We start from the raw sequence: 14,833 nt of genomic DNA on the forward strand, positions 1-14,833 counted from the left end.
CCTGCAGTTGGGGCGCGTCCCCCCGGCTTGTGGTCCGGCTGCTGGGGCGCGGGTGCCTGGCCGGCGGTGTGCTGATGGCTCGCGGCGTCGTGCGCGCGCAACGGTGAGTGCAGTCACCGTACATGAGATCCTTTTTATGTGCTGTTGGGAGTTGGCTGCCTCCCCTCTCTCCGCCTCTGGATGGAGGCTTTGGTTTATAAGTCTGGCAGTGACTGCAATCGCTACCAGTTATGGGTTACCTTCAGAGAGTTAGCTAGTCTGCATCTGTAGGTCTCCTGCCTCTGTCAGCTTGTCTGCTTCCTTGTTACTATCTGCCAGGTTTTTCATCTGCCTCGGTTGTATCAGTGTTGTTTCGTGTTGATATTATCACCTGCTTTTCCTGTCGGTATTCTACCCATTCCAGCCAGGTACGCCAGCATCCCTTCCTCGGTTCATAGATAGAGTAGGGACCACCGCCCAGTTGCCCACCTGGCGTTAGCCAGGAGTGGAGGCAAATAGGCAGGGACAGGGGTTGCGGGTAGATCCAGGGCAACCCAGGCTGGCGTATCCAGGGTAGTATACTGTAACAGTTTAGCCTGCAAAAAAGAGGGCTGAGAGGAGACTTAATAGCGGTCTAAAAATATCTGAAGGGCTGTCACAGTGCAGATAGATCAGCCCTATTTTCATTTGCACAAGGAAAGACTAGAAGCAATGGGATGAAACTGAAAGGGAGGAGACACAAATTAGATATTAGAAAAAAAACTTTGACAGTGAGGGTGATTAATGAGTAGAACAAGTTACCACGGGAGGTGGGGATTTCTCCTTCAATAGTAGTGTTCAAACAAAGGCTGGACAAATATCTGTCTGGAATGATTTAGTGAATCCTGCACTGAGCAGGGGGTTGGACCAGATGACCTATGATTCTAAATTAGTTATGAATTCTATTAGTCTTATGTATCATTTGGAGGACTAAAACCTCCACAGTTGATCCTCGCCATTCTTCAAAATATGTTTTCCGATTGCACCCTTCTACTTTTTATGGAACCCCCATCAATCGCAAATTATTTCTTCTTACTCTAATTTCCAAATCATCTGTTTTATATTGTGTGAGAGAAGCTATAATATTTTCTATCCTCCATCTTGTCTTGTAACGTGCTTTTATTTTCTATTTCTCTACCTTTCCTTTAGTATATATAGAGATATTATGATAGTTTCTTTAACAGGAATGCAAGGCAGTTTTCCAAGGCCATTTACTGAGGTCTCATGAGAAACAGCTTCAATTGACCTGATAAAAGTCCTGCTCCTAAAGAGACATCACTCCAATGTGGGGCACTTGTTGAGCTTTTAATAACCAATGATAATAAATGAACTATAATAAATTATAATTATTACAAGTGAGGCTTCTTCTAGACTAGTTTCAAATGTCTTTGTATAAATATCTCTGCGGATTAACAAATTAATCAGATGACTTCCTATTACAGTCAATGCTGTGTGTGATTTGTAAGCTTCCTCGTGCTTGAGCATTAACTCTTAGTTTGGCCACCTGAAAACATACCAACTAGCGAATATTTGCACTAACAAATGTAAAGAATGAAAAGACTGCTCACATTTACTAATCATATCCTGCATAGGCACAATTTTTTCTTCCATTTCATTCATCCATGTTTCTTCTTTAGACAATAATTCAGTGACTTTCTACAAATTGTGTCTTACAAGTCCAATATCCTCTTTTAGGCTACCAACCTCAGCAGAAAGGGAAGGACCGCTGCCCTTACATTCTGCTGTTAAATGTTTAGAAATACTTCAGACTTCACTGTTCCGTCAAAGACCGTAAGGTATTCTGGCCGTAAAGCAGGCAGAAGAACAGCCCCAAACCGTGATGCTTCTTCTGCAATATATTTCACAGTTGGGATAAGGTTTTGATATTTGTTTACAGTATACTTTATCTTCCAAACACTGCATTGTTCATTTATGTTTCTATAATATAGGGGTGCACAACTTTTTCTGTTCTAAAAGCCACATTGACATACTGATCCACTTCCAAGGGCTCCACTCATTTACTCATTTCTCGACTGCCAAATGGGTCAAGAGACTTTATTCTCCTAAAATATAAGGGACCCAGACGGAGCTACACAGAGCACCCTTAGTACTTGTTCATTCCTGTTGCCCCATTTACCCCTCTTCTTCACCCTGACATGACAACTACATGTGAGCAGCCAGGCATAGCTATTTCTGTGTCCAGATGATTGGGGCCACATAGAATGGCATTGAGGACCACATGTTGTGCACCACTGCTGTAACAAGTTTTCTGATAGTTGTTTACATTGAGTTTTGCTTCACACTAACTAATCTTTCTTAAGATGAAATCATTTCTCAGTATACAGGCTTTGTGCACTTATCAACATTAACTTTCTTCTGCCATTTTCCAGTTCATGCTGGCAGTTTATTAAGGCAGGAGATTGACAAATCTATTTCTATAATATGATTTATGGCTTGTTATTCTAGGAGGAAAATGCACAATAAATAACATACCTCATCATTCATACTTGTCTGCAGCAGCCTAAAAAGGGCAGAAGTGTCAAGAGTAATAATATACACTATACTAACTTTGTGTGCATTTACACCTGTGTTGGGGCTTTCTGGTGCATCTCTCTTTTATTTGCTTCCCGTCGGCTAGGTTTTTTTGTTATTTTACCAGACTGCGCTGATTTTTTTCGGTAAAGTAACAGAAACCTAACAGAAGCAAATGGGAAGCAAGCAGACTTTTTTGAAAACCCATAGGAAGCAATGGAGAAAAACCGGAATCATTTAATTCTATTCCTATGCTCCCAAAATCGAAAAAAGATGGAATTGTGCTGGAAAGCCACAACGCAGGTGTGAATGTACCCTTTATTCATAGAAAATAAAAACAAAAAACTCTTACCACTAATTTATTTGTTACTTTGGCGGATACACAGCCAAATGCAAGAATGTAAAGGCACGGGTGCTTTTCAAATAGCTGAACAGCAGATTTCTTGTATATCATGGTTGCTAGAACAATGACACTTCCAATATGTAGCATTGGAGACAATACACTAGTTCCCTAAAATTAGAAGAGAAAAACTGTTAGGCGTATGATGGTACACATTTTTATTCACAAACTATAAATTGCAATGTGCAAGTCAAAAAAATTGTTCACATAGCCTTTGAAGTATCGAAGCCACGTCAGATTTTTCTTACATGGATCTAAAACTTTAATTCACAGATTTTCATGTGGATTTGCTCGTAGATTTAGCTCCTGTCAATGTGGTAAAATCACATATGGTCACTAGATGTGGTTTCTGCACAAAAACTCCATCAAGTATTGACAGATCATTTCTTTTTTTCCCACATATCAGGAAAAGATCTGAGCCATATAAACAGCAGGGATTTCCACAGCATTCAATACTCAAACAGAACTGTTTTTGCCATGAAATAACCAACCAAATATATGGCAAAATTATGCCACGTGAATGAGGCCTTGTGGATTTTGCAGAATGGAGGAAAGACAATGTTTTGATCCCAGTGAAAATCAGACACCATCTTAGGGAGGAAGGACTTTCAAAAAAGGTTTCCTTGATAGTTAAGGCCTGGTCTGTCTCACCTACTCTACTTGCTTTAGTTATTGCTGTGAGATATGCTGCTTTCCAGGACAGGATTTTTATTATTAGCGACTGCATAAGCTTAAAGAATGTAGACATCAGACTCAATAAGACTAAGTTTAGGACCCAGGAAAGAACCGAAGATCTGATGGTTGATCTGAAATTGAATGTTGCTTTAATGAATATGCTGTCTGTTTTGTTTTAGAGAAGCTTCAAAGAGGTTTAATAGAGCTGAAACCTGCACTTTCAAAATGCTGTAGCTCAGAGACTTCTCCAAATCTTACTAAATGAACTCTAGTATTGATTGTTGGGTTCCTGCAAATCTGAGTATGGAGATCGATGCGGGGAACAGTATCCTGGGCAGTACTGTTTATCTATGGAAATAGATTAACTTCTCTCCTCCTCAGGAACGCCACCATATATTTTACAATCTTTGATTAGTCTCTGGGGCCGAGAAAATCCCAAATGGCAGGGACCAGAATCAATAGTGAAATTCCTTGCTGCCTATTTCTACTGTGAACCTGAGGAACAGCTGAGACAATGTGTGAATGAGTTCATGATAGTATGAAGCTCTTATTTCTACTGAGCACATCTCTGAACCCAGAGATAAAGTATTTTATGGACTCCATTCTGAATATTCACTACACTGTTCAACATTTTTTAGATCTATCATGGTCCTTGATGCAACACTGTGCTTAATTTGTTTTGTGGCACAGGTACTATAGATCCTATATGTAGTAGGTCTGTAATGCTCTTTCACATCTCTTTTTGAAGACTTTTTGAATTAGGACAAATAATTTGAAAAAGTTATTATATTTGTTTTTTTAGGAAGAGCCATGAACTGTATTCTATAGCCCAGGTCTATAATCTAACACTTTTGGATGACATTTTGGGGGCTTCATAAGCCCCTCCCTGATAAGTAATTTTAAAAACTGTAAAAAAAAACAACAAAAAACAATTCAATACTCACCTGCCGGGGCTCAGATGCGAGTTCTGCTGCTGTCCCCGACTCTGTAGTTCTGAGCCATCAGCACCCGGGGATTTAAAATCCCCGTCTGCTGGTAGCTCTGATTGTGATTGGCTGAGCACTTCAGCCACTCACAATCAGATCCACTAGCATAAGCCCTTCCTTGAAAAGCCATTTCAAATAGTGTATAAAAAAAAAAATATATATATCAATACTCACCTGCCGGGGCTCAGCCACTGTCCCCGGCCCTGTAGTTCTCAGCTACCAGCAGCTGGGGATTCAAAATCCCAGCCTGCCGTTAGCTCTGATTGCGATTGGCTGAGCCGGGGACAGCGGCAGAAGTCGCGGCTGAGCCCCGGCAGGTGAGTATTGAATGTTTTTTTTTGTTTTTTTTTACACAATTTTAAATTGCTTTTCAGGGAAGGGCTTATGAGGCCCTTTCCTGAAAAGCCATTGATGGCTGCCGGGGCTCAGCGGTGACTTCTGCTGCTGTCCCCGGCTCTGTAGCACTGCTGAGCTAACAGCTGCCGGGGATTTAAAATACTCGCCTGCTGGTAGCTCTGATTGTGATTGGCTGAAGCGCTTCAGCCAATCACAATCAGAGCTACCAGCAGGCGGGGATTTTAAATCCCCGGCTACTGATAGCTGAAAGCTACAGAGCCGGGGACAGCGCAGAAGTCACCGCTGAGCCCCAGCAGGTGAGTAGTTTTTTTTTTGTTTTTTTTTACACCATTTTAAAATGGCAGATGCAGCAATATGGCGGTTCACTGTTCTAGGCCACAATGGCTCTGAGAAGATGTGGAATCACTGTTAATAATCGCACGTTTTACCATCAACAGCCCCACACATTCGGTGACCATTTCGGTAGGGCAATAACTCTCTGCATGAAACGTTTATCTTGGAAATGGCGAAAAAAAGAATTCGTACTTATAGATATCCATATTTTATTGACATAGCGCCCTTAGAAATTTGGCATCCCTTATATCTACACTGCATAGAGCCACAATAGCTGACCCCCACTGTAATATGTCATTAACTGATAGAATCACCAAGGTATGACTACACAGTGGCAGCATTACTATGTTGTATTTTATTAAACTGTGCTGCAAAATATGGCATATAGCATGGTGTCAGCAATATCCAAGTCGGCACCAGACTAACAAATGCTCATCTATAATAGAAAACAGGTGGCTACTTCCATGTAAGTATGCACAGAGGCTGATGTACCCTACTCCGCATTTGAATTCACAATAGCTCCTATATAAGTGATTTATACATATCACTAGAGAAAATTTTACCACAGATAAGTGCAACATAGAACCCATTGTTCTCTATAATCGCGTAAAACCCCACAGCCCAAACACAATTACATTGTATGGACTGCGGGTATACACGTCAAAGCTGAGTGACAGCGCAGGAAATAAAAACAGAAAAAAAGCAGGTGTACTGTGCATGACCGCCTGCATAGGTACGCAGCCATATGCAGGGTCATGGCAGAGCTCACAGCTGTAAACCTTTTTTGATTTACAGCTGTATGGGCCAGTCCTAAAATGTTAGTGGTTACCTGTATGAGCGTGCATGTTTTTCTGTGGGGTGGTGGGGGAATTTGGAAATTAAATTACTGACACCATGTCTAATCCTATTGAGTTATTACAAAGATGTGTTATATACATGATACAGCACATTCCAAAGGGTATACCATTTTGCTGTCCAAGACAGGTTATATAAGCAATCTGTGTGAGTAGAATTTTTAATACATAGAAAATTGTATGATTTTCTATTCTAAAAAGGCAAAGCTGTACTTCCCATTTAACGCCTTGAGTGGCAAATTTTCCGGGACAAGCTCCACTGCCCATAGTGATGTCGCCCAGAAGATTTCCCGGCTATGTTTCACTATGGGACCTGCAGAGCATACGCTGTGGCATTGTGTTCTGCCTACACAGTCCCACACAAAACATTGCAGGACTTAAAAAAAAAGAAGCAGGAGGATATACTGATCTGCTGGCAACTTCCTGCTTCTTTTTTTTAAAACTCCTGCACTGCTTTGTTTACAGGTTGCCACAGAGACCATCGGCTTGTCAGGAGCCGGCAGATGGTCCCCATGGAAGGCAGAGCTGGTGCTTGGCTGTCAGAGGACAGCCAGGCACCAGCACTTACAAAGCAGAGAATGGAGAAAAGCTCCGATCTCTGCTGTGTTAAGTAGAGATGAGCGAGTATACTCGCTAAGGGAAATTGCTCGAGCGAGCATTGCCCTTAGCGAGTACCTGCCCGCTCGGGAGCAAAGATTCCGCTGCCAGCAGCGGGCGGGAAGCTGCGGGGGAGAGCAGGGAGGAACAGAGGGAAGATCTCTCTCTCCCCCCCGCTGACTGCCGCAACTCACCTGTCACCCACGCCGGCACCCGAACCTTTTCTCCTGAGCGGGGAGATACTCGCTAAGGACAATGCTCGATCGAGCAATTGTCCTTAGCGAGTATACTCGCTCATCTCTAGTGTTAACCCTTTACGTGCCACGGTCTATGCGAAGGCAGCATGTAAAGGGCTGACAGAGGGAGGGGGCTCCCTTTGTCAGAGGATAGCCAGGCACCAACTCTTACACTGCAGCGAATGGAGAAAATCTCCGATCTCTGCTGTTTAACCCTTTATATGCCACGGTCTATGCAACTGCAGCATGTAAAGGGCTGATACCATTGGACCCCCGCAGTGTGATAAGGGGGTTCTGATCGGTCTCTGCAGAAGTCCTCCAAAAGGGACAAAATTTAAAAAAAAAAAAAACTTAAAAAAACTTAAAAAATATATATATATATATAAAAAAAAAAAATCTCTCCCCCTTTACTTTGTAAAAAAATGTAAAACTAAATTATACACGTGGTATCCCTGCATTGTAATAACCCAGAGAAGGAATTTTTTTACAAAATTCTAAGTGGAGTAAAATGAAAAAAAAAAAGACATTCCACCATCTTTCAGTGCGTTTTGTTTCTACGGCACAAAGACTGCAACAAAAATGACATAACTTTATTCTATGGGTCAGTACGATTGCTACGATACCAAACTTGTATGTTTTTTTTTTTTATTTTTCCCTGTAGTACTTGTATTGTTTTCAAAGACATTTAATTTTTTCAAGTTATTTTCTGCTGCATCTTATGCGCGCAATAACACTTTTATTTTTCAGTCGACATAGTTGAGCAAGGGCTCTTTTTTTGCGGGATGTCCTGTAGTTTATGATAGTGCTAATTTGGAAAACATACAGCTTTTTGATCGTTTTTTATTGCATTTTTTTTCTGGGAGACAGGGTGACTGAAAAAGGGCATTTCTGGTGTTCTTTATTTTTTTTTTCGGACTACGTTCACCATGCAGGGTAAATAATGCACTACTTTGATAGATCAGACTTTTACTGACGCGGCGATACCACATATGTATATTTCTTTTGGGATTTAGATTTTTTTTATTATAGATATGGCAAAATAAGGGTGATTTTAACTTTCACTTTTACTATTACTTTTTTTTTTTAAAGCTGTTAAAAAGTTGCGAAAAAGAAAAAACTATTACAATTTGGTATTGGAATAATTGTACTGGCCTATAGAATTACTATATATCATTTATACTGCTCAGAGAATGCAGTGAAAAATAAAAAACATGCCAAAATTACAGATTTTGTTAATCTTGCTACTAGAAAAAAAAATGGAATAAAAAGCGATCAAAATTTCCTAAAAATTAGATAAATGAAGATGAGTTCATCCCGCAAAAAACAAGGCCTTCTAGGGCTCTGGCAATGGAAAAAAAATTAATCCGGCTCTTGGAATCTGGCGCCACAAAAGCAAACCTTTAAGAAAAAAAAAATGTTTTAAATGTACAAAAATAGGAAAACATTAAAAAACTGTATAAACTTGGTATCGCCGGTATCGTGTTGACTCAGAGAATAATGTTATCACATTATTATGCACATTGAACGCCGTAAAAATGAAATCCAAAAAACAAATTGCAGAATTTCTTTTTTTCCCCTTCAATCTCCCTACAATTTTTTTTACAAAAAGTTAAAAATAATAATAAAAAACCTTATTTGTATAGCGCTAAAAATTCCGCAGCGCCTACATAGACAGGAGGAATACAGAAAGACAAAATACAAAAATTACAGAACCACGGTTACATAGTAATCAGTTGATGGAAACAATAAGAGTGAGGGTCCTGCTCCAACGAGCTTACATACTACGTATTGCAAGTTATGCAATAAATCATATATACCCAAAAATGATGCCATCGAAAAATACAACTTGTCCCGCAAAAGACAAGCCCTCATATGGCTGTGTCAATGGAAAAATGAAAAAGTTATGGCTCTTGGAACGCGACTGCAAAATTTGTTGAAATTAACCCTTTCCAATCCACTGTCTGATGTGTAAAGACATTCTGATTGAAGGCAGTACAGCTCCGATGTCAGAAGATGTCCAGCAGGGTATTCTTACTGCATATTACTGGCCGCTCTGTTGTCAGGGGCTTCTCCAGCATGTCCCATACCGCAGCACTGGCTCTAGCCAGCAGATGGCGCCATTGTATAATGGCAGAAAGAGGGAGCCCCCTAGAAAACCCTGAATCCAAAATTGGATTGCAAAGGGTTACATGATTGGCCCATTTATAAAACCTGCCCTGGTGGGTCTAACAGGGTGGTAAGAAACCCGCCACTGAAGGGGTTATGGCCAAAATGGCCAGGGATTCAAAGTGGTTAACTAATTTTGTAAATTTAATTAGTACCACCTAGATGTCAATTGCCCTCTTAGACCCGATTTACACTGACAGATGATCATTCAAAAGTCGCTCAAACAATAGTTTGAGTGACAGTTTTGAGCGATCATCTTTGCATAGTCTGTAGTAGCTAAGTAGTTACTTAAGAGCTATGCAAGCGAAGCAGGACACTGCCGCTATCACTCAGCGAAGAATACAGCTAACAAATAATGCAGGCGAAACCATAGAAGACGATGGGGTTGGGGGTGGGGCAAATCTATGAAGTAGTTTTTTTTCTACTGTATTTACGAATGAAAATGAAATGCAGAGGAATAAAAAAAAACTCCACTAAATATTGCATGCCTAACACAGGAGGTAGTGCAGAACCGAATACACCCAACTGACGTGATAGCTAGACCACTATTTCTTATATTTATGGACACTATTGAGACCGGATTTGCACCACTGGATTGGCACATTGCCAATGTGGTTCCAATATACAAAAAGGGGTCTAAAAGAGAGCCTGGTAACTACAGGTCGGTAAGTCTCACTTCAATAATTGGAAAAATATTGAGGGGTTTCTGAGAGATGACATACTAGAGTACCTCAAGGAAAGCAACGGCATAAGTCCTCATCAGCATGAGTTCATGAAGGATCGATCATGTCAGACTAATTTATCAGCTTCTACAATTAAAGGGGTTGTCCGGCCATAAACATTAGATCTCATTACTTCTGTTTGCCCATTTCCATGCACTTTGTAATATACATTGTGCATGGTAAATGAGGCAAACAGAAGTTATTGACTTACCTGTAGGGGTGCCCCCCCCCTGTGTTGCTCCTCGGTCGTCCGTGGTTACGACAAGAAATCTTCTTTTCTTGTCGGGCCGGCTCCAGGTCTTGACGGGACGTCGGGGACGCGCTTCTCGCTTCTGCTCTCTACTGCGCATGTGCAGTAGAGCTTCAGCTGCTGGGAAGCTCTCCTATGCCTGTAGGGGACGCGCGGCTGCTGGATCTTGATCTTCATCTGTAAGGTAAGTGGACGGCCGGGCTCTCGCAGGGGGGGGAGGGGGATGGGGGGGGTGTGTGCTGCTGGGCGCCGGGCTGTCAGGAGTCCCAGGGGGGTGTCGCTGGTGTTGGCAGGGCTGTCAGAAGTCCGGGGGGGTGTCAGAAGTCCCGGGGGGGGGGGGGGGGGGGGCGGGGTGTTGCTGGTGTCGACCGGGCTGTCAGAAGTCCCGGGGGGATGTCGCTGGTGTCGGCCGGGCTGTCAGAAGTCCCGGGGGGGGTGTCGCTGGTGTCGGCCTGGCTGTCAGAAGTCCGGGGGGTGGGGGCATATGTATATATATGTGTGTGTGTGTGTGTGTGTGTGTGTGTGTGTGTGTAGGGCATGCTTGGTGCTACTTTCACTTTCAATAGCCGACGATCGTCAGCTATTGAAAGTGCTGCTAGAGATCACGATCTGCTCCTACTGCTCTGACAGGTGTAGCAGTAGATTCATTCATCTCCCTGGCATGTCCCCTCATCACTGGACACTGCGACACTGCTGTCCCAGTGTCCAGTGATGAGGTGACATGCCGGGGAGATGAAGGAAACTCTTGCTACTACTGTCAGAGCAGTAGGAGCAGATCGCACTGCTCTCCCTGCTCTCTCATTACTTTGAATGGGGCCGGCCGGCTGCTGGCTCCATTCAAAGCAGTGAAGCGTGCATGATGCCGGTCCTCCAGTCATGTGACCGGTGTCATCGGGAGCGCGCACTGAGGAGAGAGAGGCAGCAGTGCATCATGGGAACTACCCAGCGGCGCCATCTTTGAAAAATCCTTCAGGCAAACTTTATAAGGGGAAGAAAAGGAATAAAAAGGTGAGGAAAATATCGTTTTTCGTGGTTAAAGCTGTAATGTGTGATGCTTCTCCACTACAGGGCATTCATGGGGGAAAAAAAAAAAATCAGTTTCGGCGGCGGACAACCCCTTTAAGTTCGTTCTAGGCTAGACCTGGGAGCATCTATTGATCTCGCATACCTGGACTTCTCTAAAGCATTGGACACCGTGCCGCATAATAGGCTGATATATAAAATGAAACAGCTTGGTCTGGGCGAAAACGTGTGCATCTGGATAAGGAACTGGCTCACAGATAGAAAGCAGGGGGTGGTAATAAATGGATCATACGCTGATTGGGCCACCGTTGCTAGTGGGGTGCCGCAGGGTTCAGTATTGGGCCCCCTTCAAATATCAGTATTTGTAGATGATACAAAATTATACAAGACAATTAATACAACGTAGGATAATATGCGTCTACAAAAGGACCTAGATAAACTAGGGGCTTGGGTAGAAAAATGGCAAATGAAGTTCAATATTGATAAATGTAAGGTTATGCACATGGTCAGGGGAAATGGATGTCACCAATATACAATAAATGGGGTACGGCTAGGGAAAAGTGATATGGAAAAAGACCTGGGGGTACTAGGGGATTGTAGATTTAACTGGAGCAACCAATGCCAGTCAGATGCAATTTTGCTTGCACAATCCATATAAAATAAAACACCGATTTCAATGAATTCATTCACATGCGTGTATTTTGAATGCCTATATCAGGCACGCAAAAAAATTCACAGCATGCTGCTCAAATGCACAGGAAAAGAACACGAGCATAATGTATAGTAAAAAACACTGTTGCGCACACAAATCCACAAAAACAAGGCACAAATGCACACGCTTAAGGCTGGGTGCATAGTAGTTGTAACCACGGGTTGCACCAGACACACTCAGACTCAACTGCCATTGAACAGCAGGCAGACACCAGTCAGCTATACATGTACACATTTTAGGGCTGACAAGGTTTTGTCATTGTTTTGAATTTTGTTTTCATTGTGTCCACTATGCCGTATAAATAACATGATAATGTTATTCTCTGGGTCAGTACAATTACTGAAGATATATATAGTTTGACTCGGGAATCTTTGATCATTCAACTAATACACTGCTATACTTCTGTATATTAAACAGCCTAATAAACCCCGCTTCTGACGAGGCCTAATAGACTTCTGGATAAGGCAGACCCAGCAAACAAGCCTGTCAGTACCTTGTGATCAGCACTGACTGCCGCACTGAGGCGTTAGATGGCTGGGATCAGATTAACCTCATTAGACAGAAAAGGTAATGCAATACCCAGCATAGGCATTCAATGCAGGGTTCTAAAGAGGAGTATGGGTAATTAACCCTTTCCAATCCATTTTTTTTCATCCATTCTCCCCAGCTCCAAATAAATTGAGGCTGGGGAGAATGGATGAGAAAAAATACATTTTTCTCATCCATTAAAAACCCTTTCAGCCTTCTCCTCGGGGGTCCTTCATGAGGATCATTGCAGGAGTGCATCTGCACCCAATGTTTCTGATGATCGGGTGCAGATGCACTCCTGCACTGCAGTGTCGGGCCTGTCCCGACATCGGAGCTGTGGAGGGAAAGGATGATGTCGGGGCAGGTTAAGCCTCTTAGTGAGTGCTGGAAAAAAGTATATTGCTTCATAGTTGCAGGCTCTTTCAGCTGCTCTGTACCCATCCTATAACTCTCCTCTGCAGAGCTGTATGCCCAGTAAATGGAGAAGAGAGTCCATGCTCTCACTGGCACTTGCTTGCCCAACAGCAGCAGTGGAATGGAGCAGTATCTCCACCCCGAAGGACAAGCCGTTCCTCTGGAAGAGATGCATCCAAATGCCTCTTGCCTTCCTGCATCCCCAGAACCGTAGCTTCTTGGATCTGGAACTGCTGCCTGTAACTGCCTCAACTGCCTATTGAGGAACAGTGTGTTTCTCCCAGAAGTTCCACCTTTGCACCTTCTCTCCAGCTTGTATTCTCATTTCTCTCACTTTCCTATATGATGGTGCCTAAAACGCACTCAGAGCTTCTGGTGTTCCATACCTTCAGTCAGGCCCTTCTGACAAAACAGGACTTAGATGTCCTTTTATACCGGCTATAGCATTCTCAGTTGAAGGCCCTCGAGACTAACGGGAGTGCTGCAACATTTGGCTGCTAAAGCTAGTGTCCACTTTGGAAAGAGATGCTCCCCACACACATGAACAACTTCAGTCACTCACTTTACTGTTAGAGGATCAGGAAAACAGAGGGAGAAGAAACAACGTCCACCTGAACATATTGCGCAGAATGACCTTTTCCAGGCAGTTACTTCCATTTTCAATACTGTGATCCAGCAGTAGCAGGATGCTACATCTCGTATTAACTGGGTGCAGTATGTTTTTTGTACTGCGCCACTGGACCCTACCAACCCCTGGGACGTACTCTGCTTGCAGCATTACTACACTGATAAACAACCCATTCTCACACGCCAAGGAGCATGGGTCTATACATTTTGAGAACACTGAAGACTGTCTGTTCCCACATATCTCCTCCTGTACACTATACTTGTACAGCCTCCTACAACTTCTACCTTTTAAGATTAGGGAATCGGGAGCTACATACAGAGGTGGTCATCCATTCTATTTCATTGTAAGGGAAAATACCACCATTTATACCCTCCAGAAGCATAGTGACTTAGATGGCCTATTCGCCTTCTTAGACTGCTCTGCCCTTCCGGTTCTTAAATAGTCAGCCACTGAGATACCAATCCCTCAACCCAAAGCGACATTCATATCACTCTCCCTCTCAATCTGAACTGGGTGGTTGCCTCTTAGCACTCATCTGATTTCTCTGCAGCCCTTCCCTTAGAAGCCTGACCAACCTACCACCCAACGCTCGATGACATTTTCCTCCTGAACGTTTTTTGATAGCTTTATAATCCTAATTTGAAGTCAGCATTTATAATGCTCTAAACTCCTATACTCGTATATGATTACAGCCCTTGTCCTCACCGCCTGCTTATGGACTCTACAAAGAAGAGAACTAAACAATGAGAACTAAACTAAACAATGTGCCCCCCTTCCTGTCTGTTTCGTGGCCTTCGGACGCATGGGCTCACCCCAAGGTTTTTTGCACCACCCACTCTCCTTTTTAGGAGTTTTCACAAACATTAGTCCATGATTGGCTTTTGTCTCTCTCTTTGCTTTGTGTTTCCCCATCTTCTGTTCTTTTCAGTATTTTCCATAGTTTACCTACACTTTCTTGTTTAACCTTTTAATCTACCCAGAGATGTGTACCCAGCACCAGCACTTTTTCGGGAAGTCTCCGCACCAGCCGAAATGATCTTCCCTTGATAGGACAGGCACACTCCAAAAGGTTTAAAACTCCCTCCATTCCCCACCTTCCCCAGTAATTATAACCAACTGGTATTTGAAACTAAATAGCTATGAAAAAAACAAAAAAATAAATACAGGAGGGAATATAAAGGTGCTGTTGTGGAGACTTCACAAAAAATAGGATTACTGGTAAATGTAATCCAACTTTTCCATATTGTCTCCATAACAGCACCAGCTGAAATATGCCAGCGAAACAAGAAACTAGTGGGGGACTACCGCAGATAGGATTTTACGTCCAAATCTGCCCAAACATCTAACCTACAATGTTTTAAAAAAGCCCTGCATATTTAGTCTATGGATGCAGAGATCTGCT

At 42.7% G+C, this 14,833-nt stretch overlaps 1 protein-coding gene across 3 annotated transcripts in view; it reads right to left on the reverse strand.

Annotated features, from left to right (window-relative positions):
• LOC136625814 (choline/ethanolaminephosphotransferase 1) overlaps nucleotides 1–14,833 on the reverse strand; it is a 349,399-nt gene that overhangs the window by 29,748 nt on the left and 304,818 nt on the right. For all 3 annotated transcript variants that reach the window (XM_066600334.1, XM_066600333.1, XM_066600335.1), the window contains one exon: nucleotides 2,903–3,061. In XM_066600334.1, coding sequence (XP_066456431.1) covers nucleotides 2,903–3,061 — 159 coding nt within the window. The remainder of the gene's footprint in view (nucleotides 1–2,902; nucleotides 3,062–14,833) is intronic.

This window comes from Eleutherodactylus coqui, chromosome 4, assembly GCF_035609145.1.
Source record: "Eleutherodactylus coqui strain aEleCoq1 chromosome 4, aEleCoq1.hap1, whole genome shotgun sequence".
NCBI classification, from domain to species: domain Eukaryota; kingdom Metazoa; phylum Chordata; class Amphibia; order Anura; family Eleutherodactylidae; genus Eleutherodactylus; species Eleutherodactylus coqui.